Here is a 24,901-nt window from a genome sequence, read left to right as displayed (position 1 = left end):
CAATGCAATATTAAAACAAAGACCATCCTTTGACCATCTCAACGTCCCCCACTCTGCACCCAACCCCCCCCCCCCCCCCCCCCTAACACTCTCAACACCCCCATTGACCCTAAGTTAGATGAAGCCTGTTGCCTTACAGCCCTGACACGCGCGCGAAGGCAGGCGGGCGACCAGCGCTTCACTTTCGCTCACGGCCATCATTGAGTCCATCCTCACCCACTCCATCATCTCCTGGTTCCACGCTGCAGTGGCAAAAGATCTCGCCAAGCTGCAGCGGGTGATTCGCTCCGTGGAGAGGGTGATCGGCTGTCCCCTGCCCTCCCTCAGGTCCCTGCACGACTCCAGGGCGCTGAAGAGGGCGCTGAAGATCATGGCCGACCCCTCCCACCCCGGTCACAGCCTCTTCACCCTGCTCCCCTCTGGGAGAAGGCTGAGGATCCCAAAGGCTGTGAAAGCTCGTCACAGACTGAGCTTCTTCCCCTCAGCCGCCAGGCTGATCTATGCCTATGGCTTAATAAAGGAATCTGAATCTGAATCTGAATCCCATGTTAACGGACGTAGCTGTGCCCACCGGCCACACGCGGGCGCGCGACTCGCGCGTGGGAATCGATCGTTTTCGCTTTGGTTTGATTCAGAGGCGTGCGCCATGTGCATTTTCACAGAAATACACTCAATATCTGCAATTATTACCACACATATAGATGTTGTTCAACCAGCTAATGTGTCTGTATCTTTCCCAATACAAATAAACCATATTACTATACTTTTTCAGGAGTACAGTCACACCTGATCAAAATGAATTCTAACATTCTAATTAATTATACAATAACTGGTTATACATGCAAAATGGACAATAGAACACTGGAACTGGAAATCGTAAAAAAAAGTCTATCTATCTATCTATCTATCTATCTATCTATCTATCTATCTATCTATCTATCTATCTATCTATCTATCTATCTATCTATCTATCTATTCTATCTATCTATCTATCTATCTATCTATCTATCTATCTATCTATCTATCTATCTATCTATCTATCTATCTATCTATCTATCTATCTATCTATCTATCTATCTATCTATCTATCTATCTATCTATCTATCTATCTATCTATCTATCTATCTCTATCTCTCTCTCTCTCTCTCTCTCTCTCTCTCTCTCTCTCTCTCTCTATCTCATTATCTCCCTATATCACCTCTTTCTATCTCTCACTCATTATGTCTCTCCTATAACCATCTCTCTCTCTCTCATTCTCTCTCCTATAACCCACTCTATCTCCTTCTCAAAGTTACTGTGCACACAAACTCTCTCTCTCATTTGATCTATATTCTCTCTCCGACACCCCCCCTTCTCTCTCTCTATATATATAATATAACATGATATAACATGTGACCCTATGCCTTATTGGAGTTGACAATGGACAACAGCGGCACAGTGAAAAGTAATTATGAGGAGAAACCGCATTGCTGCCCACGCAGTCATCTCATCTATGCCAGGGGCCACACAGCAGAACACGGGCCACACAGCAGAACACGGGCCACACAGCAGAACACGGGCCACACAGCAGAAACACGGGCCACACAGCAGAACACGGGCCACACAGCAGAACACGGGCCACACAGCAGAACACGGGCCACACCTAAATGAGCCTGACAAGCCCAGAGAATGTTCATGTTCTCTTCCCCCTGCTTTTTATCTCCCCTCTCTCTCTCTCTCTCTCTCTCTCTCTCTCTCTCTCTCTCTCTCTCTCTCTCTCTCTCTCTCTCTCTCTCTCTCTCTCTCTCTCTCTCTCTCTCTCTCTCGCACTCGCACTCGCACATGCGCACACGCACACGCACACACACACCTACACACACACACACACACACACACACACACACACACACACACACACACACACACACACACACACACACACACACACACACACACACACACACACACACACACACACACACACACACACACACACACACACACACACACACACACACACACACACACACACACACACACACACCTCTGTAGTTATCTCAGCAGGATGGCTAGGACCGCCTAATTAGACACTAATCAATCATTTGCCTAAATAGGACTGGAATAGCCACTTAAATAATAGTTTTTGTACGGTTTGACTGGCTGTAGAGTCTATAACACCAGGGGTGAAAGTGGTAAAATAAAATAAAAATGGCAAATTAGTGTAGGGTATTTTTGATTGTTGTATCATTTTAATTCGTGGAAAATGACCACAATTTCAGATAGTTTAAACTAATCAGTTAGGTTTTACAGTTATGTTATAGCAACTATATAACAGACATTTAATAAATGGCAAAAAAATCTATTCAGTTCTCCCTTTTCCACTTTCTATGAATCCTCAAATTAATGTTTATGCTTTTTGTAAGGGGTGAGGTATTTGCTGACATACTGTATTTCTCCATTCTGACTTTAGCCCCAGCGTCCTCCTATAAGACGCCGGACATGGTCACACTCCCCCTTCCTCTTTTTTTGTTTCCAACATGGACGCTGCAGTGCACTCCATGAACTAGTTGTTATGAAATGCAGAGAGAAATTACACAATGTTGGGTTTTGGCCGGAGATTCACCAGCCCCTGGAATCTTCGCTGCACATCCTAACAGCGCATCGGGCCTGTCCTGGGGTTTCCTCATCTCGTGACAGCGGATCGAGGGACGTCCTGCGGCGGCTAGCTGTCGGGCTAGGTCGCGCACAGGTAGGGCCTGCGCTGCCAGGCATTAATGCTAGCATTTGTGATACTGCTCATTGTCCCGTGAGACAGCCGAGTTGTGTATTGGCGCGAGGGGCAGGATATTTGGGAAAACATGGTCATCATAATTCTGTTTTGGGTGTTTTCCCAGCTATCCTAGTGCGCACGGCTAATGCTAATGCTACAATGCTGGGTCTCCGTTCTTGTTCCCCGCCGAGGGCTGTCTTTTCTAAAGGTCTTTCCTCCTCTTAACCATTCATGCTGACGGTCAATCGGTGTCTACTGTTGGGAGTTTTGACGGGGGCTTGTTTACCATTTCATGGGTGGATGGGCTGAGGCCTAGGGCTGGTGTGCTTTTTGTGAATCTATGAATTGTGTGCGGGACTGGTGTTTTTCTCTAGTCTGCATCCCCTTAACATTTGTGTGTATGGGCTAGCCCATTCTGCAGTGTGTTAGTGGAGTTTTCGTTCATTTATTCATTTACCTCTTCATGGGTGCACACCACAGTGGAGGTTGCTGCATTCCTACTAGTGAGGCAGTGTTTCACTAGTAGTAGTCTTTTGTTGCAGCCACCACTGGTGCTCCGTGCTTGTGAAGCAGGTGGCATCAGTCCTTTGCCTCTGACATTGTGGAACGGTGTCCCGCCCGGCCAACACCATGAGGCGAGTCGCCCGGCAGGTGGCTGGTGGGCTGTTAAGCCTATACCGCCACAGTATAGAATTAGCAGCGACTAGCAACATTGTTCGAATTGCTGTTTTTTCTGTAAAAAATTATGTCGGGTGGTGGGGCCTTAGGGCCAGCCGACGTCAAAATATCGCGCAAGGTTTTGATGTTATTAGCTTTGACCTAGCCGCAAGCTATAACCGCAGGGAGGGCTAGGATGCTGTCAACGCTTGTTTACAGACATCTTGGTTGGATCAGTCTCCCCTTGAGGAGGAGAGAAGTTTTTTTCCTCCTCAGGGCTCCCCTCTCCGCAGAGGGACTTTGGTCTTTCCGCAGGAGCGCGGGCGGTATTTGACCTAGGCCCCACACCGCCTCACACTGCACAGCCAGAGGTGAGGGGCAGCAGCTGTGGCGAGGCCCTCAACCAGCGGCCATGTTTTCCCCCGCCTGAGGTACTCTGGACACAAAGACAACAGGTGATCGCAAGGCCGACATTGGCGGCCGAGGGATTGGCTACATTAGATGAGCACGCCCTAAAAAAACGTCGCCGTCTAGCTGTGTCTAGCTCGCTCTCCGGTCACTCCCCCCCCAACACCAGCGGGATAAGGGCTCTGATTTGTTTCCTTTGGCTGCGGGCCGCATGCCTTCAATGAAGCGCAAGCGGCCCCACGTTTCGCTTCTCATGGGGACAGGGGCTGACACCCAGTTGCTGGCTAGGCCTGGGTCTGTCCATGAGAATGTTGTGCTGTCAAGCGGCTCCCACGCCACACGTTCTGCGTCTGTGTTTGGTGAGCCTGGTGTTGTGTCTGTCAACAACAAAGGTTGTGAGCGGGGGAGCTCGAGGCCCAGGGGGTCGTAGCGCAAGTTCCCCCAGCCCCGCCCTCGCCAGGCTGGGTATCACGTTAGTGCCTCCCACGGCCGGAAGACCGGCGGTGGTCAGGCAGGAGCGCATGATTTGGGTGGTAGTAATATCACTGCAGGGCTACGGTGTGTAGGAACCCACCCTATCGGGCAGTGTGGGGACCTCACGCCTTGTATGTCCGGCTGTAGAACAGTTCCTCAGCAATCCATGCCAGGGAGGTGTTCAGTGGGGAGCTTTTGTCACCCTGTGTGATGTCAGCTTCCCCCGTATCACACCGGCCCTTTCTGTCGGGGTCCCCCCCTTAAGTGCGTTTGCCTTGTTGGTAGTGTCAGGCTCCGACTCCGCGAGACACCCTGCTTGCACGGTTTGCGGGGTCCAGGGTTGGCAACTCACAGCGGGTGGGACCGGGCCGCATATCTACGGTTCCTGGCGGACCAGCGCCAAGTGGCGGCGGGTGCGCTTGGGATATCATCACATATGGCTACAGCAGTGCCATATGTCGAGGTGGATGGAGAGAACGCTGAGGTGGGGTCTTGTGTTTACACCACCCCACCCGTTTTCAGGTTTGGTACAGACCCTATTGTCGGGGTCAACAGCAGTGACAGCTCTGGCCGACGAGATCCAATCTCTGTGGGCGAAGCAAGCCATCATCGTGGTCCCAAAGGAGGACGCGATGCGTGGCGTTTCCTCCCGGTATTCTCTGGTGCCCGAGAAATCGGGGGGGGGGGGGGGGGGGGGGGGGGGGGGCGGGGTGTCAGGACCCATACTGGACCTGTCCCATGGAAGTTTCAGAATGTTGACCGTCTCCCACCTGTTAGACGCTGTCAGGTGGGGGACTGGTTCACCTCCATAGACCTGTAGGATGGCGTATTCACATCCTGATCTTCTATCCTAGGGCTTACCTACGCTTCCTTTGCATGGCTTAGCATACGAGTACCAGAGGCTGCCGTTCGGCTATTCTCTGGCTCCCCCCATCTTCACCAAGTGCGTGTAGACCGCACTGGGCCCTCTGTGTCGTCGGGGGTTACGAGTGTATTCTGTGTCTCACCAGACTGGGTTTTGCTGTAGACTGGAAGTAGAGTTCTCCTCCTCCCAAGTACTTGGGCTTTTTCTAAGCTCAAGGTCTATATGGGCATCCCTCTCGGAGCAGCTGCGAGTGGTTGGGTTCTCGGCGCGCTCGGGAGGTTCCGTCCTAGGACGGTTACGGCGCTGTCTGTGATGCGCCTGCTGCTGGGGTCCCTCTTGGCCTCCTCTTCATGGGGAGGATGCAGAGGTGGAACATTGTGATTAAAACGTGACTATCCCACAGTGCAAACAGACCGAGAACATTGTGATATAACGTGACTATCCCACAGTGCAAACAGACCGAGAACATTGTGATATAACGTGACTATCCCACAGTGCAAACAGACCGAGAACATTGTGATATAACGTGACTATCCCACAGTGCAAACAGACCGAGAACATTGTGATATAACGTGACTATCCCACAGTGCAAAGTGTAAACAGACCGAGAACATTGTGATATAACGTGACTATCCCACAGTGCAAAGTGTAAAACAGGCCGAGAACATTGTGATATAACGTGACTATCCCACAGTGCAAAGTGTAAACAGACCGAGAACATTGTGATATAACGTGACTATCCCACAGTGCAAAGTGTAAACAGGCCGAGAACATTGTGATATAACTGGACTATCCCACAGTGCAAAGTGTAAACAGACCGAGAACATTGTGATATAACGTGACTATCCCACAGTGCAAAAGTGTAAACAGACCGAGAACCTCCACTTTTGGCGTTTAGTCCCCCTTATACAAAATACTGATGTTAACATTACAACTAATGCTAGCTACAGTAAACACCTAATTTTTGCCGAGCCATCCCTTCCCAGTGGATGACATTTTTCACAACATAGTAGATTTCTTTAGCTCTCCAACAACTGCCCTTTTGGTCAATTTCAGTTGGCATGTTTTAAATCAAACATCCACTGCCGGAGTTGAGAGCATGTTGTTTCGCTCATCAGCTGAACTTCCCACAGTGATTGACGTCAAGAGACGGAACGTTTTAGCTGTGTTGTGTTACTATACTAGTCATTACTTTCAGGAGCATCTAAATGTCTATGTATTTCATACAGTCTAACGGTATGCTTATCACTGTGTTTACAGTCTATACTTATGCTTAGTATGCTTATGCTTATACTTATGCTTATTCTTATGCTTATGCTTATGATTATGCTTATGCGTATGCGTATTGTGCCATGGCCTAGCCCCCCCCCCCCCCCCACACCACACACACACATACACACACACACACACACACACACACATACACACACACACACACACACACACACACACACACACACACACACACACACACACACACACACACACACACACACACACACACACACACACACACACACACACACACCACACACACACACACACACACACACACACACACACACACACACACACACACACACACACACACACACACACACACACACACACACACACACACACACACACACACACACACACACACACACACACACACACAGGGATCTCATTATGGGGGAGTCAGAGTCCTGCTAGAATTGCAAGCTTGGTGCATGCTAACAGTCGACCGACCACCCGTGGTGCATGGTGCTTATTGTTGCTCCTCTCTCTCTATATATATCCCTGGCCTGAGCCTGTACCCGCTCCTAATCAATACGCATTATTCACACATAATCACCAGGAATATACCTCGGGGCAAAAAAAGCAGAGTGGATGCATGTTTCATGAGGTAAACCGTATCCTGGACAGCTGGCGAAAGCAACTGCCCTGAAGCTATGTATTATCTGCAAACTAAGCCCTCAGTGTTTGAATCATATCTGTAACTGAGGGGTACAATTCCCTGACTGTATTACTAGATATGATACTTACTACCACTACCTTTGTACTTAATATTCGGCCACCCAGTACTCGGCATAAATATATTATGATGAACACTGTCACGTAGATGAAACGGATCCAACACAAATGTACGAATTAGAAATAGGTCTTTATTTCTACACAGCGATGGTGTGTAGAGCAATCACTTAATCAAATCAATCACATTTATGAATGGGAATTAGTATGCACTTTTATGGCAAGAGTATTCGTCGGTATATCAATAGAGAATGTCCAATCTCTGAAGGCGCATGTGGTACATATACGACCTGGAATAGTTAAGGAAGAACAGCAATGATACTTTAATGATTATAGACTGGATACACTAGGGGGGGTTAATCCGGTCGCTTGTAAGCCGACAGGAGTAGGAAGGGGGGGGGGGGGGTAGAGTCCGGCTGCCTCATCCGGCCAAGGGTATCCCAGGTGAACCCACTGTAGTGCCGTTCAATGCGCCGGCGATCCTTGGACCGCAGATGAAAGCAGATGGACTCTTTGTGGGCCGGCGTCCTCCGGTCCACGGAGGAGAGACGTGAAGCGACCTCGTCTTGCAGAGCGTCTCCTCACCTTGCGTCCTCTCCAGGGGGGGGGGTTCCAACACACGGCAGTGTCGGGGGTCTTTATCCATGGAATAATCAACGTATACAAAGCATAATCCGTGCCTGGGAAGGCGGGCTGTCGTCGGTAGAATAATCCGGTATACAGGTCCACTCGCTCGTCGGCTCTGGGGCTCCTCGGGTGCAATCTCACATGGGGTCGATCATCCTGGATAAGCAGCCAGTTTTCTGCCCGAAACGATGGGGTGCTGACTACGGTAGTATTCTCACCGCACGAAGCACTATATATTAACAGACTATTATTAGCTCAATAGACTACGTCCAACTCGACGATATAGTGCCAAATATGACTATTCAAATATTAATATACACGATGTCTCAATACCGATGGTAGGCCGAACTTGGCCTTACTCCCACACGTGGCGTCGCGGGGAGGCTTTACGTCTGTCACTCTATTGGAGGGTAAGAAACTGGACTGAAAAAGGAGTCCTACTTTAGTAGCGCAGTATATATACGCACTATGAACAAATAGTCCCATTAGTGGTGCGGTAGCCAGATTCCTACGCGGAACTAGGACTTGTTCGTACATGTTGAGCGGTACGTTTGAACTGGGTCTGGGGGGTATGGCAGCCTGGCACCAAGGTCTCGACCAATAGTAGAATGGAGACTATTATGGGATGTTCAGTAGGCTAGAATGGATATTCAATGCATATTGTACAAGGAATATACAAGGGATATCAAGGAATATTAGAGAATATACAAATACAATTAAATATATATATATAATAAATATATATATTCGGTTTAATCTGGCCCTTCACAACAGCCACCCCCTGATTGGTCCCAGACCTAATCAGTTAAGCAGAGACAGATTAATCGCGTTGTCTATTTACACATAAGGGTTTGCTGTAGGGGTCAGTCAACTTCACAAAGTCATAGGGTTATAGGGTCATGGTCATCATCGATTGTGTCTGGGAGTCGGGGCAGTTCTATGAGCCTCGCCACGGGACGGGTGTAAGTGCGACCCTGGACAAGCACTTCAGCTGCTCGGACCTTGCCGTCGGCACCGGTGATCACTTTGCTTACGCGGCCGGCCGGCCACATAGCTCTGGGCAGTGATTGATCAATAATCATGACGACTGTTCCTTCTGTCAAATTGTCTCTCTCCTTTACCCACTTCTGGCGGGTCTGTAGAGACGGTAGGTAGTGCAGTAGGAATGTCCTTTGTTGTGCACTCTCTATGGTGGGGTCTGCGGAGATAACAGTGCTCAATCCACAGAACACAGGCTTCTTATTCTCAGCCTCCTCCTGACTGGCTTCCCTCGGGATAGGCGTGGGCCACTCTCCTTCCGGGAGCTTTAGGAATGCTGGGCCGTCACTGTAGACATTGCGACGGGTGAGGTCATCTAGGGGCATTCCCCGGGTGATGACGTCAGCTGGGTTCTGTTTGGTATCAACGTAGCGCCACTCTGTTTCTCCGGTTAACTCTTCGGTTAAGTCTTGAATCTCGGTGACTCTGACTCCCACGAAGACTTTGTACTTGCATGAGTCCGATTTGATCCAGGCGAGTACTGTCGTGGAATCTGACCACAGGATTGTTCTAGACACCGGTATGGTGAGTTCACGTTGGATGAGCGTGGCTAGGTGCGCTCCGGCTAGGGCTGCGCAGAGCTCTAGACGTGGGATAGATTGTTGCTTGCGTGGGGCTATTCTCGAGCGGGCGAGGACAAATGCTGTGTAGATCTCTCCCCCCTTTTCTTGGGCCCGCAAGTAGGCTACTGATCCGTATGCGACCTCTGAGGCGTCACTGAAGATGTGTAAGTCCATTTTACATGTCTCTGGCCTCACCGTGGGTGGGAAGTAGCTTCGGCGCATATTAACGCCTGGGAGTGAGTGGAGCTCCATCTCCCACTCTCTCCAGGTGGATGCAAGGTGTGCGGGAATGGGGTCGTCCCAGCCCTGGTCCTTGTCCCACAATGCTCGTACAATCATTTTTGCCCTGGTGGTGTACGGTAGAATACATCCTAGCGGGTCATATTGTCGGGCGAGTGTTGTGTACACACTCCGTCTGGTGGTCGGCGCCGCCGCCGGCCTTCCCTGCTCCGTAGTCAGGGGCTTGTGTCTGTAGTGAAGCGAATCTGTTTTGAATCGCCACACCAATCCCAGGGTCATCTCCTGGGCTTCTCCCGGGATTGTAGCCATCCAGGTCTCGCTGCTGGCTGCCTTGTCCTCGGAGGAGAGGCTGCGCAGTACTTGCGGATCGCTGCTGGCCCACTGCCTGAGATCAAAGCCGCCTTTGATCAATGAGGCGCGGAGTTTAATCAGGAGAGCCTCGGCTTCTTCCTGGGTTGAAAGGCTTTGTAGACAGTTGTCTATGTAGAAGCTGTTCTTTACGCTGTGTCGGACCTCTTCGTCCGCTGCTGGGTCCTCTGCTACATGTTTCTGTAGTGCAAATGTAGCACAGCAGGGGCTGCACGTCGTTCCGAAGGGGAGGACTTCCCATTGGTAGATGGCTGGGTGCTCATCTCCTGGCTTCTCTCTCCATAGGAACCGTAACAGGGGCTTGTCCTCCTCTACTAATCTCACCTGCAGGAACATTCCTTTAATGTCCCCGCTGATGGCCACCTTTTCCTGGCGGAAGCGGAGTAGAACGCCGAGTAGGGAGGGGCCGAGTGTGGGACCGGGCAGTAACTCTTTATTCAGATTTTGGGATCCGATCTGGTAGCTGCAGTTAAATACTATGCGGTCTTTACCGTTGTGATGGACCTTGTGGTGAGGCACGTACCACGATTCAGTGGTCTGGTCAGCCTCTTTAATGTCCATCTTTGTGACGTGTCCCGCTGTGATGAGCTTCTCAATCTCAGCGCGGTATACACTCTCTTGGGCGGGGTTCTTGGCTAAGCGCCGCTCCGTGTTCAGCAGGTACCGTTCTGTGGCGTCTGTCTTGGCGTGGAAAGTAGGCATTCCTTCTCGCCGCAGGAGTGGCGTGGCGTATCTCAACACGCCGTTGACCGGGACTCTCTTGGTCCCTGTCTCGAGGAGGTGAATGGCGTAAATGTCATCTTTAGAGCGAATGTCTTTCTTTCCGTTCTTAAAGGGCATTTGTTCCAAGGTCCATAACCGCTCTACGTGTTGCAGGAGTGCGGTTTCTCCCTCTGTGACTCGGGAGTGGAGACATCTAGTGGCTGTACTTCGGTTGAGAGATTTGGCGAGCAGGCCTTGGAGAGTCCATCCCAAACGGGTCTCGACTGCTGCAGGACAGCCTCGGGGTCCGGTATGAACCCGGTCTATCGGGACAATGAGGTCTGCATGGTCGGAGCCTATCAACAGGGTCGGCATAGCATTGTCTATGAGCGGGATCGGTAACTTGCGCAGATGTGCATATTTCTCCATCAGCTTGGCGACGGGGTATGTGTACCGCGACAGTCCTATTTCTTGGCTGGTGAAAGCGTCTGTAATCTGGTACCGTCGCTCAGGCTGGCCGCTTGCTGCGATAGAGAATGAGACATTCTCGCCCTTTATCGTCTTCAAATCTCGTCTTATTGTCCGAATTGTCATTTGGGTTTCGCTTCCCCGCAGCCCTAGCTGGGCCGCAGCGGAGGCGAGCAGAAGGGTCTTCTCTGACCCGTCATCGAGGACGGCGTAAGTGTCCAGGACTTTATTCTGGTAGCTTAGTGTCACACGCACTACTTTTAGGAGTACTCGGGCTCCACTGCTGCTGGCGGGATCGATGTACATGACGCTCGCTTTGCTGCTGGATGGTGCGGGTGAAGGGCGCCGTCTGTTACTGTCGTGAAGTATGTCCAGATGGGCTCCATCGCACTTGGTGCACCTTTTCTTTAAGCGGCATTCGGCTGCCATGTGTGAGCGCGCACAGCGAAAACAGCGCTTGTTGGACTTTATCCATTGACTTGCTTCCTCCGCGTTCAGCTTGGGGAAGGAGTCACATTGCGCTAGCCAGTGTTCTTTCTCACAGTAGGGGCACACTATCTTCCACTTCTCCGTTCTGGAGGGGGTACTGTGGCTCCTGCTGCTCGGTACTGACTCCGATTGGTGCATCACAGTCACCGATCTTCTTCCATCATTTAGTCGTCTGGTTCCTTCTCTGGAGCCAGGGGTGCTCCGTCCGAATGTATCTAGCCGTAGGCTGCTGACTTCTCTCGCCAGGAAGTCTGCTAGATCGAGGAGGTTCGGTTCGGGGCCATTCGGGTCTCGGTGGTCTCTCTGCCGCCTAAAACGCTCCTGTCGAGCGGGCGGCAGCTTCTCCAAGATCCTTTCCACATTTGATTTGGCGTAAAGTTCATGCCTCCCCTTCTCTCTCTGCGCTCCCAACATCCCTACCAGGGACTGCACTCTGATGGACAGGTCGTCCAGTGCTCGATTGTCTATTGCTGGGGGTAAGCGGTCGATGTGTCGGATCTCCTGGATCACGTAATCCCATATGCGCCCATACCTCTGGTCCAATGCTACCAGCGCTGCTGTGTATGGGGTGGTGGAAGTCGCGTAGGCGAGCGCTATATTATGTGCGCGGGGTACCTTTAAGTGCTTCAGTAGGATGGCGTATTTATGGCGTTCATCCAATACATCCACCAACATGGTCTCCAGACACATGCGGAGTTCTGTATACTGGGCCCGGTTCTCTTGGGTGAAGTCGGGTACCATAGGCGTGCCAATGTATGACGCTGACTGTGGATACATCGGCGAGCGTTGGGGGAGAGGCCTCCTAGGCGAGTCTCCTCCCGCTCCTTGGTATGGGCTGGTACCGGCAGTGTACCATGGCCCGCTTGTCCAGGTGCTGTTCCTCGGTGCGGGTCGTGCGTCGTGCTCACCCGGGTATAGAGTCGGGGGTCTGTAGCGCAGCTCCGCGGGAGTATAGCCTGGGCTGTACCGGACCTCCTGGTCCGGTAGAGTACTGTGCTGTCGTCGGGCGTGGTTCTCCTCCTCTTCCTCTTCGTCTTCAGTTAGGTCATCCAGTGCTTGTAGTCTCTGGTTTAGCCTCTCCACAGGATATGCTGCTCCTTCCCGGTTGCTAGGTCTCGCTTGGACCGGTGGGGGGAGGTGGTCTGTGGGGGGTATAGACCTCGTCTGTTGGTCAAGTTCAGGGTTGTTTACTCGGCTAGGGGATGCCGCCCTGGAGGTGTGTCTAGACGAGTTCCTGGAGCCTCTGGCGGAGGGAGAGGGTGTTGTCCGTCTGATCAGCTGTTCTATTAGTTGCGCTTGCTGTCTGTCGCGCTCTGCGTCCCGTAGAGCACCAGCAGCTGCTCGCTGGCTGTCTGCTCGGTCTCGGGCCACATTCTCTTCCCTCTGAATGCGTCTTATTTCTAGACGTATATGCTCTTCTTCGCTCCGCTGCTGGATCTGCAGTCGGTCGCGTTCAGCAGCGGCGTTCAGGCTGATGAGGAAGGCCTGCTGTAGGGTCCTCTCTGCCTCGCTGGGAGAAGGCGGTTGTATAGGGGAGCCTTCCCTCGGGGTACTCCTTGCGGAGCCTTGGAGCTCTATCTCCACGGTGCTCTCCCCGTCTTCTTCCGTGCCGAGTTCTCTCTCGGTAGCGTTGTATTCCTCCCGGGACTCATCAGGGACTACTTCTTCAGTACTGGCGGGGTGTGAAGTCATGTCTGGTTCCCACTGGTCCCCACCGTGAACTTGGTCAGTTACATTAGAACCCGTAGGGGCCTCTATGGTCGGGGTAGTCTGGGCGTTGGGGTTAGACATACTTTTACTTTCTAGTTTTACCGCGTTTACTGTTAGTAGAAGACTAGGTTGTTGACTGACAGCATAAGCCTCTAAGTACTGAGGGAGCCGTCGTTCGCGCTGCGGGCGTTGGTTAGGAGGATCGTTTCGTGGAGTGTTCATCATAGGCCATTTCAATATTAATAACACTATATTAATATTACACTAATTACCCTCCGGCTCGAAGGACCAATTGTAACTGAGGGGTACAATTCCCTGACTGTATTACTAGATATGATACTTACTACCACTACCTTTGTACTTAATATTTGGCCACCCAGTACTCGGCATAAATATATTATGATGAACACTGTCACGTAGATGAAACGGATCCAACACAAATGTACGAATTAGAAATAGGTCTTTATTTCTACACAGCGATGGTGTGTAGAGCAATCACTTAATCAAATCAATCACATTTATGAATGGGAATTAGTATGCACTTTTATGGCAAGAGTATTCGTCGGTATATCAATAGAGAATGTCCAATCTCTGAAGGCGCAGGTGGTACATATACGACCTGGAATAGTTAAGGAAGAACAGCAATGATACTTTAATGATTATAGACTGGATACACTAGGGGGGGTTAATCCAGTCGCTTGTAAGCCGACAGGAGTAGGAAGGGGGGGGGGGGGGGTAGAGTCCGGCTGCCTCATCCGGCCAAGGGTATCCCAGGTGAACCCACTGTAGTGCCGTTCAATGCGCCGGCGATCCTTGGACCGCAGATGAAAGCAGATGGACTCTTTGTGGGCCGGCGTCCTCCGGTCCACGGAGGAGAGACGTGAAGCGACCTCGTCTTGCAGAGCGTCTCCTCACCTTGCGTCCTCTCCAGGGGGGGGGGTTCCAACACACGGCAGTGTCGGGGGTCTTTATCCATGGAATAATCAACGTATACAAAGCATAATCCGTGCCTGGGAAGGCGGGCTGTCGTCGGTAGAATAATCCGGTATACAGGTCCACTCGCTCGTCGGCTCTGGGGCTCCTCGGGTGCAATCTCACATGGGGTCGATCATCCTGGATAAGCAGCCAGTTTTCTGCCCGAAACGATGGGGTGCTGACTACGGTAGTATTCTCACCGCACGAAGCACTATATATTAACAGACTATTATTAGCTTAATAGACTACGTCCAACTCGACGATATAGTGCCAAATATGACTATTCAAATATTAATATACACGATGTCTCAATACCGATGGTAGGCCGAACTTGGCCTTACTCCCACACGTGGCGTCGCGGGGAGGCTTTACGTCTGTCACTCTATTGGAGGGTAAGAAACTGGACTGAAAAAGGAGTCCTACTTTAGTAGCGCAGTATATATACGCACTATGAACAAATAGTCCCATTAGTGGTGCGGTAGCCAGATTCCTACGCGGAACTAGGACTTGTTCGTACATGTTGAGCGGTACGTTTGAACTGGGTCTGGGGGGTATGGCAGCCTGGCACCAAGGTCTCGACCAATAGTAGAATGGAGACTATTATGGGATGTTCAGTAGGCTAGAATGGATATTCAATGCATATTGTACAAGGAATATACAAGGGATATCAAGGAATATTAGAGAATATACAAATACAATTAAATATATATATATAATAAATATATATATTCGGTTTAATCTGGCCCTTCACAACAATATCCATGTACAGTAGGTGACACTTTAGCATAACTATCCCTTATAAATAGTTAATAGATCATCCACAAACTGTTTGTTAATGAGTTGTTAGTGACTTTAAATGTTTGTTAATAGTTGATTGGTTGGATTTTAAACTATGCCTTTATAAATAGTTAATAATGATGACCATAAATAGGCTATTAATAAACAATTTACTAATGACTTGTTAAGTATTTGTTAATAGTTAATTAACAACTTTCAGTACAAGTAAAACGGAGTGCTGCCAACTCTATTCTAACACCAGCAGTACTGGAAAAGGCAGCCAAAGCCATCTTCTCTAGTCAGCCACCTACTACAGCCACCAGAGCCCTTTTCTAACACCATCCCCTGTACCTTTTTGCCACCAAAATCAACACCATCCACCTACAGTTGGCCTCATCTGTTCTCCCACCAGGGGAGCTTTCTAAACACATAATACATGTTTAACAAGTGAGTAACAAATCATAATTGAATGGTCAGTAAATATATTTGTTAAGACCATATCAATACTTTATAGACCTTATTGGGATGTTATTCTGAAGTTGCAACTATTCCTCATTTACTAATATTTACAGGTTATTTCATGGTTATTTCATATTAGTAAATTGGTAAGTAATCATTATCAACTCATTTGTAAAATGTCAGTTCATATATTTGATAATACATTATATTTTATGGGATGCTATTCTACAGTTGCAACTATTCCTCATTTAACATGTAGCTATCAATGTGTTGGATGTTGGGCTAAATATCTAGAATAGTAGGAGGAATTGGCAACAGAGAGGGTTTACTTGTACTGGGCATTGTTAATCAACTATTAACAAACCAGGTCATTGACAGTAAGTATATCATGGGGTATCACTGGAAAGCCACACTCATTGGCTACAACCCTGTGCAAAGATCTTCGAGATCGCCAAATGATTGACAGAGCTAGAGCCCCGGGAGTCGGGGTGGTAATGTGTACTTTTGCGTACTTTGGGGCACGCCTCACATATCGGCATGTGACTCGAGAACCGCTGAACGGATTTTGTCACCTGAAAGGGCAATCGACAGGCAACAAATAGGGCTTTAATTATATTATTCACCGTCAAAGATGCAAAAATAAATCATAATTTATATTCTCCTTTTCTTCATTACAATTTACTCAAGCCTAGTAACAGACACAATGTTTCTGACACTGGAAATACATACCCCCAGGTCCCTAGATGTTCCTAGATATCAAGAACATGCAAATTGACCTTGCAGAAGTGGAGCAATTTTCCATTTACTTAGGCATGTACCTTTAGGTGAAATTTCTGAAAATATATAGGGCTACCACTTAACAGGTTAACTATTTACAAGTCAAAAACAATCTTTAATAACTCATTAACGAACAGTTTGAATGATCTATTAACTATTTACAAGGGATAGTGCTTTCTACTGTCAGTGTCCAGGCCAACATGAACACATGCACAGATGTATGTACAGAGGGCCATGGTTATAGAGGTTGTTTATACACTTAATAATGATAATGCTTCTATATTTCTTTATATATTGTTACATTTTAGTGTATGTAGTGCCCTGTGCTATATGCTTGCTGTAAATAATAATAATAATAATAATAATAATAATAATAATAATAATAATAATAATAATAATAATAATAATAATAATAATAATAATAATAATAATAATAATAATAATAATAATAATAATAATAATAATAATAATAATAATAATACAACTTTATTTGTATAGTACCTTTCATAACAACAGAAAAAAGACAGGCATACAATGAGCACATAAAGTGCAGACATAAAATCACAGTTTTTCACATTAGGATCTAAAATCCCAACAGGCCACCTTGTTTATGGTTTGATTCAGTTTAAAAAATAGACAATAATAAAAAGAGTAAGATAGAATAGACAGAGTAAAATAGTGCAATAGTTCAGTGCAATAAATAGTAGAATAGAATAGACATGAAATGAGCAAATAAAAGTGCAAACATATACAATCAGTTGTTTTGACAGTGAATAAAATAGTTCTGGATTACTGTTTAGAATAGAGCCCTTGCACAGAATTGTTGTGTATTTGTCTTCCTTCCAACATGGCTGCCTGCAACCAGTAGTAACCACCCTCGAAGGAAAATGACTAATTTCCGCCGAGTGGTAGAGGAGGTAAAACATTGGGAAGGCATGACATTACTGTCACACTGTGATGTGTTAGCAGTAAACCACTCTGGGAGAAATACATTGTGACTAATGGGACTTGAAGGCCATATTCATGTGGGGACAATTCATTTGAACACTTTAAATCAAACACACAGCTGTGCGGTGCTCGCGTGATGAACATTCCACATCATGTCACTATGGTTCTGTGGGCGAGATAGAGAGGGTAGATGTCGTGTCTCCTCGTTGTTCAACTGTCAGAGCTCTCCACGTTTTCAATGTATCCCCCTCAGCCACCGCGGGGAACCCACTCCTAGGAGTGTGCCCGTGCGATTATCTATCTTCGCTGTCAATCATCTCCACACGGGAGTTTTACACACCGCTGTACGCCCGCCGGAATGCTGAAGGCGCACGCACACAGACACGCGCACACACATGCACACCGACACACGCACACACACGCACACAGACAGACACAGACACGCGGAGGAGGCTATGATATATTTGACACAGCCTCGGCAGACACCTAAACAGCGGCGAGAGATTTTACCGGCTGTGGCAGACGTGTGGGGAACAGAGAGCTCGGGGGGAATCTTGTCTCTCATCAGATTTCATGCCACCCCGTCGCAGTGCGAGAGGATGTCTGTGTTAACGGACGCAGTGAAGAGGAGAAGATCAGGGGAGAGACATAGCCACAGTAAACGCCAAGGACGCAGGTTTATTATATCGACCCGTCGGCTCATTGAAAGGCTGTAGCCTCTCTCCCGAGTTTCAAGGTTAGAGAAAGGGATACATCAAAGCTTGTTTTCCCAAAAAAAACACCTCCTCGCATCACGCTGTGTCCAAAATGTTACACTTGTTCAGGGGCTGAAAGAAGTGGCTATATTTTGGATTTTTTAGTTCTTGAAACCCCACAAAAAAATCTCACAACGCTTGGCTGGTGTATTCGGCGGTGTGGTCATGATGATACTGTATGTGCGTCGAGCTGGAGCCGCTCCAGGAGAGTCGTAGGAGTGTGTGCTTGAAGGTGTGCATCCTCCTGAGGGCCGGAGCAGCAGTGCAGCGATCAGACCGCGTCCCCAACACATCTAGAACACATAATACATCATGAACAGCCCCTTCGTGCTGCGCTGTCTCTTCTAACTGTTGCGGACAAGCGCTGGAATGTGTACCGATGCAATGTAATACAAACTGAACTGCCTTGAGGCCAAGGAAAACCAGATTGCAGTACTGAGATCCAGCGGTATATATTCCTCTTTACGTCTTTTATTCCTACACACACACGCACGCACGCACGCACGCACGCACGCACGCACGCACACACACACACACACACACACACACACACATACAGTACACGCACTCAAGTACCCCGCTCGGACACAAACGGATACAAAAGAAGATGCAAACAAAAAGCCACTACTGCACAAACCTCCAGACTCACGCACGCACACACACACACACACACACACACACACACACACACGCACGCACGCACGCACGCACACACACACACACACACACACATGCACACACACACACACACACACACACACACACACCCACACACACACACACACACACACACACACGCACACACACACACACACACACACACACACACACACACACACACACACACACACACACACACACGCACACACAGGCAGTGAGCCACGTGCCAGGCGAACGTCCCCAGGGGATTTGGAACATTCGCGAAGGATAACATCACTGCTGAGCCCCAACAAAACGAAAGCGGGAATCAGCAGCCAGCGCATCAAATGAGCCGTGACTCAGGAGTCGTGCGTAATTTCTCTTGATTGCGTCTCAACGTGTTTTTAAAGTCATTTATATAATGGCGCACGGGTGATTCACAGAGGAACCGGTATAAATGGAGCGGGGAAGACGAGCATATTGACTCCGTTTAGCGTCCATCGCCTGTGTTACAAGCCCCCCCTACACACACACACACACACACACACACACACACACACACACACACACACACACACACACACACACACACACACACACACACACACACACACACACACACACACACACACACACACACACACACACACACACACACACACACACACACACACACACACACACACACACACACACGCACACACACACACACACACTCCCGAAAAATACAGATATACTGCTCTGGAGGTCAGGGGGGAAATATGCTGTAATAATCGGACCATTGACCTTATTCCAAATAAGACGATTAAGGCTGATTACATGAGTTTGGCTGTATGGAACTATTGCATTCCTATGACCATTTACATGAAAATGAGCAGAATTGACATTGAGAGCCATAGTCTGATTGAGGTGTGTGCTTACAATGAACAAGTTCAGTGTGTTCATTTGTAGTATCAATAGGACACATCCTTCCTAAACAATCATTAGGTATTGGGCTGTGCTTTGGAACACCCACAAAAGAACCAGTCATTCGTTTTCAGTTCACCTCATATCAACATTTGTTTTATATTATTCAAATGTGGAATGTGAGTGTGTTATTCAACTTCATATATATATTTTCTTTTCAAAATTTGAATGAAATTTGAATATTGAAATCTGTTCTGACAGCCCAATATTGCAATGCATGTAGGCTCAATGTAAATGAGCCAGACGTTTCCCACAGGAGAAGAGTGCCTTCTGACGTATAGGATGGAATCCTAGCAGAATCCTTGCTACTCCTGTGTCTCACACACTCTGTCTCCCACTCAGCCCAATAAAATTATGGCACCACCGTACTTAATTCATTATTTATCACTACTAAGACTATAGCTATACTTTACACGAGGCAGCTCGACAGACTTCATACCTTTTAGTTTAAATGGCAAAAAACAGGTAAAACACATCTCTCTACAGTGCAGCAGTACAGTAATACTCCTTCACATTTTGAGTTACGTTTGAAGTGGCCTTAAATAAATGGTTACAAAGTACAGTGTAGCATATACAATTTTCTTTTCATGACAAGAAAGCACAGGCCCCCGCCGCCTGCTATTTATATGTCGATTGTACCGTCATCACTTGCTGTCTTGTTAAAGTCTTGCTTTCATCTTGTGGCGTGCCGTGTGTTATACTATAGGACCACAATCGGAAGAAGCCTTCGGGCTTTATGTGTTTTCATCCTCAGTGATTTTTGATGTATGATTTTATTTATGATTTATGACTGCAGTGCCGTGTTATACAGTATACTGTATTTGTAATTATCAAATACATTCATTCAAGCCTCCTCTCTGCCTCAATGAAAATAATATACATGAACTGGAAACATGCTGGTAAAGCTGAGGTTCTGTCCTGTTTATAGAACGCAAACAACATCTCTCTCTCTTTCTGTCGCTCTTTTTAGCTGCTAATCTTTAAATCTTATACTGTTTTTATTGGTTCTTTTGTACTACTTTGTGTTGCTTATGCTGCTGCAAGGCTGAGGAGCTACGGAACAAAAAACTACACTCATTTCTGTACTGTAAAAAAGAGTAGGGACGTGGAACTAAAGTTCTCTCTCTCTCTTCTCTCTCTCTCTCTCTCTCTCTCTCTCTCTCTCTCTCTCTCTCTCTCTCTCTCTCTCTCTCTCTCTCTCTCTCTCTCTCTCTCTCTCTCAACCGACAGCATCGGCAAGAAATATTGACTCACGCGGGAGGGCTTAAGTACACTTTATTTAGCTGGAACCTAACACATGAGTCATGTCATGAGACACAAACAACAGGAGACACAAGCACGGCGTGAGAAAGTCTTTAACAGGCGGAGAGCCGGGAGAATGTGTTGAGGCTGCTGCGTCTGGTATCTACCTACGCGTGAGAGCCCTGCGAGGTGGCTTCAGGATAAACAACCGCATGCCAAGAAAGAAAAAAAAATGTATACAAAATCAAAGAAAAATAAATGATGAGAGAAGGAGGACGAGGACGAGGAGGTGATGGAAAGGGATGGAAGACAACCCTGTGCCTCCACAGAAGTCGCTGCCAGAATGGAAGGCTTTTGTTGCCTCGCCAACAGAAAACCAGGGGAGCTCTGCTGAACCATGCACACAACTGCCGAGAATGAGCAGAGAAGAAGAAAGAGAAAGAAAAAAAGGACATGCATACATGAGATGAATTCATTAATTAATGAATACACTAAAAGCTCGGGACTATCGCCTGGAATCATGGGGAGGCTTATGGTGGCGACATTGGTGACAAGAACCCCTTAGAGACGCAGAAAACATCCCTTTGTGATGAATGTGCTCTGAGCTAAAACATACGCAGAGGAGGACATAAGGGAGGAACAAATATCAAACGTATAAATAAATACATACATTTTTTTCTTTAATATAAATTAGTATCATTAGTAATTGTGGAGTTTGAATGTTTCCCCCTTTTTATTGAAATGACCAAAAACAAAACACATGACGTGGGTCGTACATTGTATTTTACACACTGCTCAAATTAAATTTGCACATTGCTCATTGCACATCACACAACATACTGTTTTTGGAACTGTACATAGCCATTTATTTTATTTAAATTGTATATATTATAATATCTACATCCTGATCTGCACTGCACACGTTTTAGAACTGTATATAGTCATCTTTATTTTAGTCATCTTATTTTATTCTATGCTAAATGTGTTTTTATTATTGGAAGCTGCTATGGTCGAGGGACCACAATAAATAGAATTCCACTCTTCTTGCTGTAAAGCACTGACATAAGGAATCTGAATCTGAATCTGAATGGTACCAGAGTTTGTCTGAGAGGCAGCGGTTGTGATTGGAGGATCGATACAAAAGGGGGTGGGCTTGATATAGGTCAAATTGTTATTGTCCTCAAACGTGGCAATGTAACGTACCATGCGTGTTGATGTGTTGTCATTAGGACTGTCCCCGACTAAGGATTTGTATAGTCGACTAAATTAGCCGATAGTCGACTATGAATTTTTTTTTAAAAGATATAATATTTTGGGCTGTGGGGGGTGCTTGATGTCTGAAGGAGTCGACAGAAGGCTTCTTGTCCTCTGCGAAAGCATGCAATTGGTCCACTGATGGATACATCTTGATATTTGTCTAGTCTAGTGTGTTCATTAGATGGGTGAAATCCTCTTTCAGTGCCTCTGTGCCTGTTTTCTTAGCAGTTAGCCTCCGGTATGCGTGCCATTAGCGTTAGCCATGCTTCTAGACCTCTTTTCTTTTGGAAAGAATGATACTTTTTTTTTAACATAAAAAAATAAAAAAATAAAAAATAAACATTTATAATAATGTTTTTTTTCATTTTGGTAGTCGACTACGGCTCCTTTCGATCGATTAGTCGACTATTCGACTAATAGGGGTCAGCCCTAGTTGTCATAAGTCCTGAAGTGAGAGAAAAGGGATTGTATTCCTGGAACAGAACATCACAGCAGCAGCAGCTCCATCCTCCCAAGGTGAGGAACCAGAGGGGGAAGAGTTGTGTGGTTGTGTGTCTGTCAAAGAATTGCCGCATCTCGCCAAGAACCACCCATCTCTGTACAGTCTCCTAGTGCAAGGTCTGACGGACACCACCACACCGCACATCTCCAACGCCATGCAGCACTATAGTCATAATAGCGATAAATATGATTTAAGTATGAGACAGTTGTCTACAGTGCACTGTTCACTGGACAGCCATTCAATTCCCCACACGTTGCATCAGCGATAAAACAGCCGATCCGTCTTGTGTTAAGTGCCTGACCAAGGATCCAGGCTACAAGGATAATTATAAAGATACAGTGTGTCTTCTCATCGAAAGCCATTTTAAAACACTCAAGGTACGACACGTCTCCCCGTGCCTCCTTGTTACGGCGGCAGCTCTGATTAATGGCACGTCGTGCGTTTGAGACCTCTCGCGGGAATAAACGACTGCGAAGGCGCCCGTCTGACCTGTTGTGCGACATGTTGAACTGTGGCACATTAAGCCTCACCATCTGCCCGCTGTGGGTGTGACTTAATTGGCACCAACAGAGTGAAGTCACACACAGCTGCTGCTCGATCACATCGACCCGGCGAGCGGCGGGGGGGCAGACACGGTGATTGCGCCGCTCGCGGTGAGGGCCGCGCCACTTACAGCAAGGCATTAGTAACGGTGCCCATGACAACAGCATGATGATGGTAAGGTTAGATATCTGTGTATGACGTATTTTTTGCAAACAAAAGGAGTCATGTGTGGATGTGTATGCGTGTGTGCATGTGTATACTTTCAAACCTTGATAACCAATGGCAGGTATTTAGTGTTGAGCAGAGTAAAGAGGCATGCTGTTGAAATGAATGCCTTATGCATGCAGGGTGTTTTATTGGCCACTGCCTGAATTGTATACTGATTGGTTCACAGCATTTTGGGGTAAATCAGTGAGTAAGGTGTGCAGGTGACCTCCAAACATGTGGCCGCTAGAGAGGGGTCACATCGACAGGAGACCTCCAAACATGTGGCCGCTAGAGAGGGGTCACATCGACAGGAGACCTCCAAACATGTGGCCGCTGGAGAGTGGTCACATCCACAGGAGTTGCTGGTCACAGCAAAAAATAAATAAAAAACATCTAGAGAGCCTCTCAGAGTTTTTAAAGGCTGCATGCTTTGTATATTTGCTAATGAAAAAAAGTGAGGGGGGAGAGTGAAAGAGAGAGACAGAGAGAGAGAGAAAAGTCCCCCCAGGGAACTATAATCACTTTCATTCCACATCCCTGAAGAATTAGACCAAGTTAAACATAGCTGGAGCCACTGAGACAGCAGCAGCGTTTGGCTAAATATATGAAAATGGATGGTTTAAACCTCGGGGTCATTAAATAATCATCCCTGTCGTATGTTTAAGAAGTCATGTCTTAAGTAGGTCACTCCATCCTCTCCCCCTCCCCCGCCCACACCCCAATCCACAGATATCCGTGTTGGCGAGTACAGTATACTGGAATGGAGAGCTCTTGACAGGGAAGGACTGCATATTTCCATCACACTGTGTTACAAACCAATATAGTTCATGTGTGGGACATTGGTGATGAGTGTCCTACTTTGTGTGTGTGTGTGTGTGTGTGTGTGTGTGTGTGTGTGTGTGTGTGTGTGTGTGTGTGTGTGTGTGTGTGTGTGTGTGTGTGTGTGTGTGTGTGTGTGTGTGTGTGTGTGTGTGTGTCTGTGTGTGTGTGTGTGTGTGTGTGACTGTGTGTGTGTGTCCAAATTATGCTTGAAATATATTGTATAAAATACACATATAGATTTGAAGTATGTCCACTGTTTCCCACACCCCTTCACATTTCTGCAGTAGAGCTCCAAACATAATCTATTTCCCTCAGAGTATGTATCCAGTAACACCACATTGGCTCCAAGGTTGCTCCAAGGTTGTCAAGAAAAAACATGTTGAAGTGAGGAAAGAATACAGGCGTCCGCAGAAGATTCAACTCAACCGCGATGTCTAGGAGCGGCTGCAGCAACAAACAACGCCTAACCTTGATGCTTAACCGCAATGTGCAGGAGAGGCTGCAGCACAAACAACGCATAACCTTGATGCTTAACCGCGATGTCTAGGAGCGGCTGTGGCACAAACACGCCTAACCTTGATGCTTAACCGCGATGTCTAGGAGAGGCTGTGGCACAAACAACGCCTAACCTTGATGCTTACCGCGATGTCTAGGAGCGGC

The 24,901-nt window shown here is 47.5% G+C and overlaps 1 protein-coding gene across 1 annotated transcript in view; it reads right to left on the bottom strand.

Moving 5' to 3' along the window:
* The window catches only part of LOC311248813 (neurexin-3b-like), a gene marked incomplete at both ends in the record, with an annotated part of 43,963 nt that overhangs the window by 759 nt on the left and 18,303 nt on the right, over positions 1-24,901 (bottom strand). The window contains one exon of the mRNA XM_084339639.1: positions 1,478-1,652. Within this exon, the coding sequence (XP_084195765.1) occupies positions 1,478-1,652 (175 nt within the window). The remainder of the gene's footprint in view (positions 1-1,477; positions 1,653-24,901) is intronic.

This window comes from Notolepis coatsorum (genome assembly GCF_963971535.1).
Source record: "Notolepis coatsorum genome assembly, contig: SCAFFOLD_1080, whole genome shotgun sequence".
In the NCBI taxonomy this organism is placed as follows: Eukaryota; Metazoa; Chordata; class Actinopteri; order Aulopiformes; family Paralepididae; genus Notolepis; species Notolepis coatsorum.
This window is presented reverse-complemented; position numbering and strand designations above follow the sequence as displayed.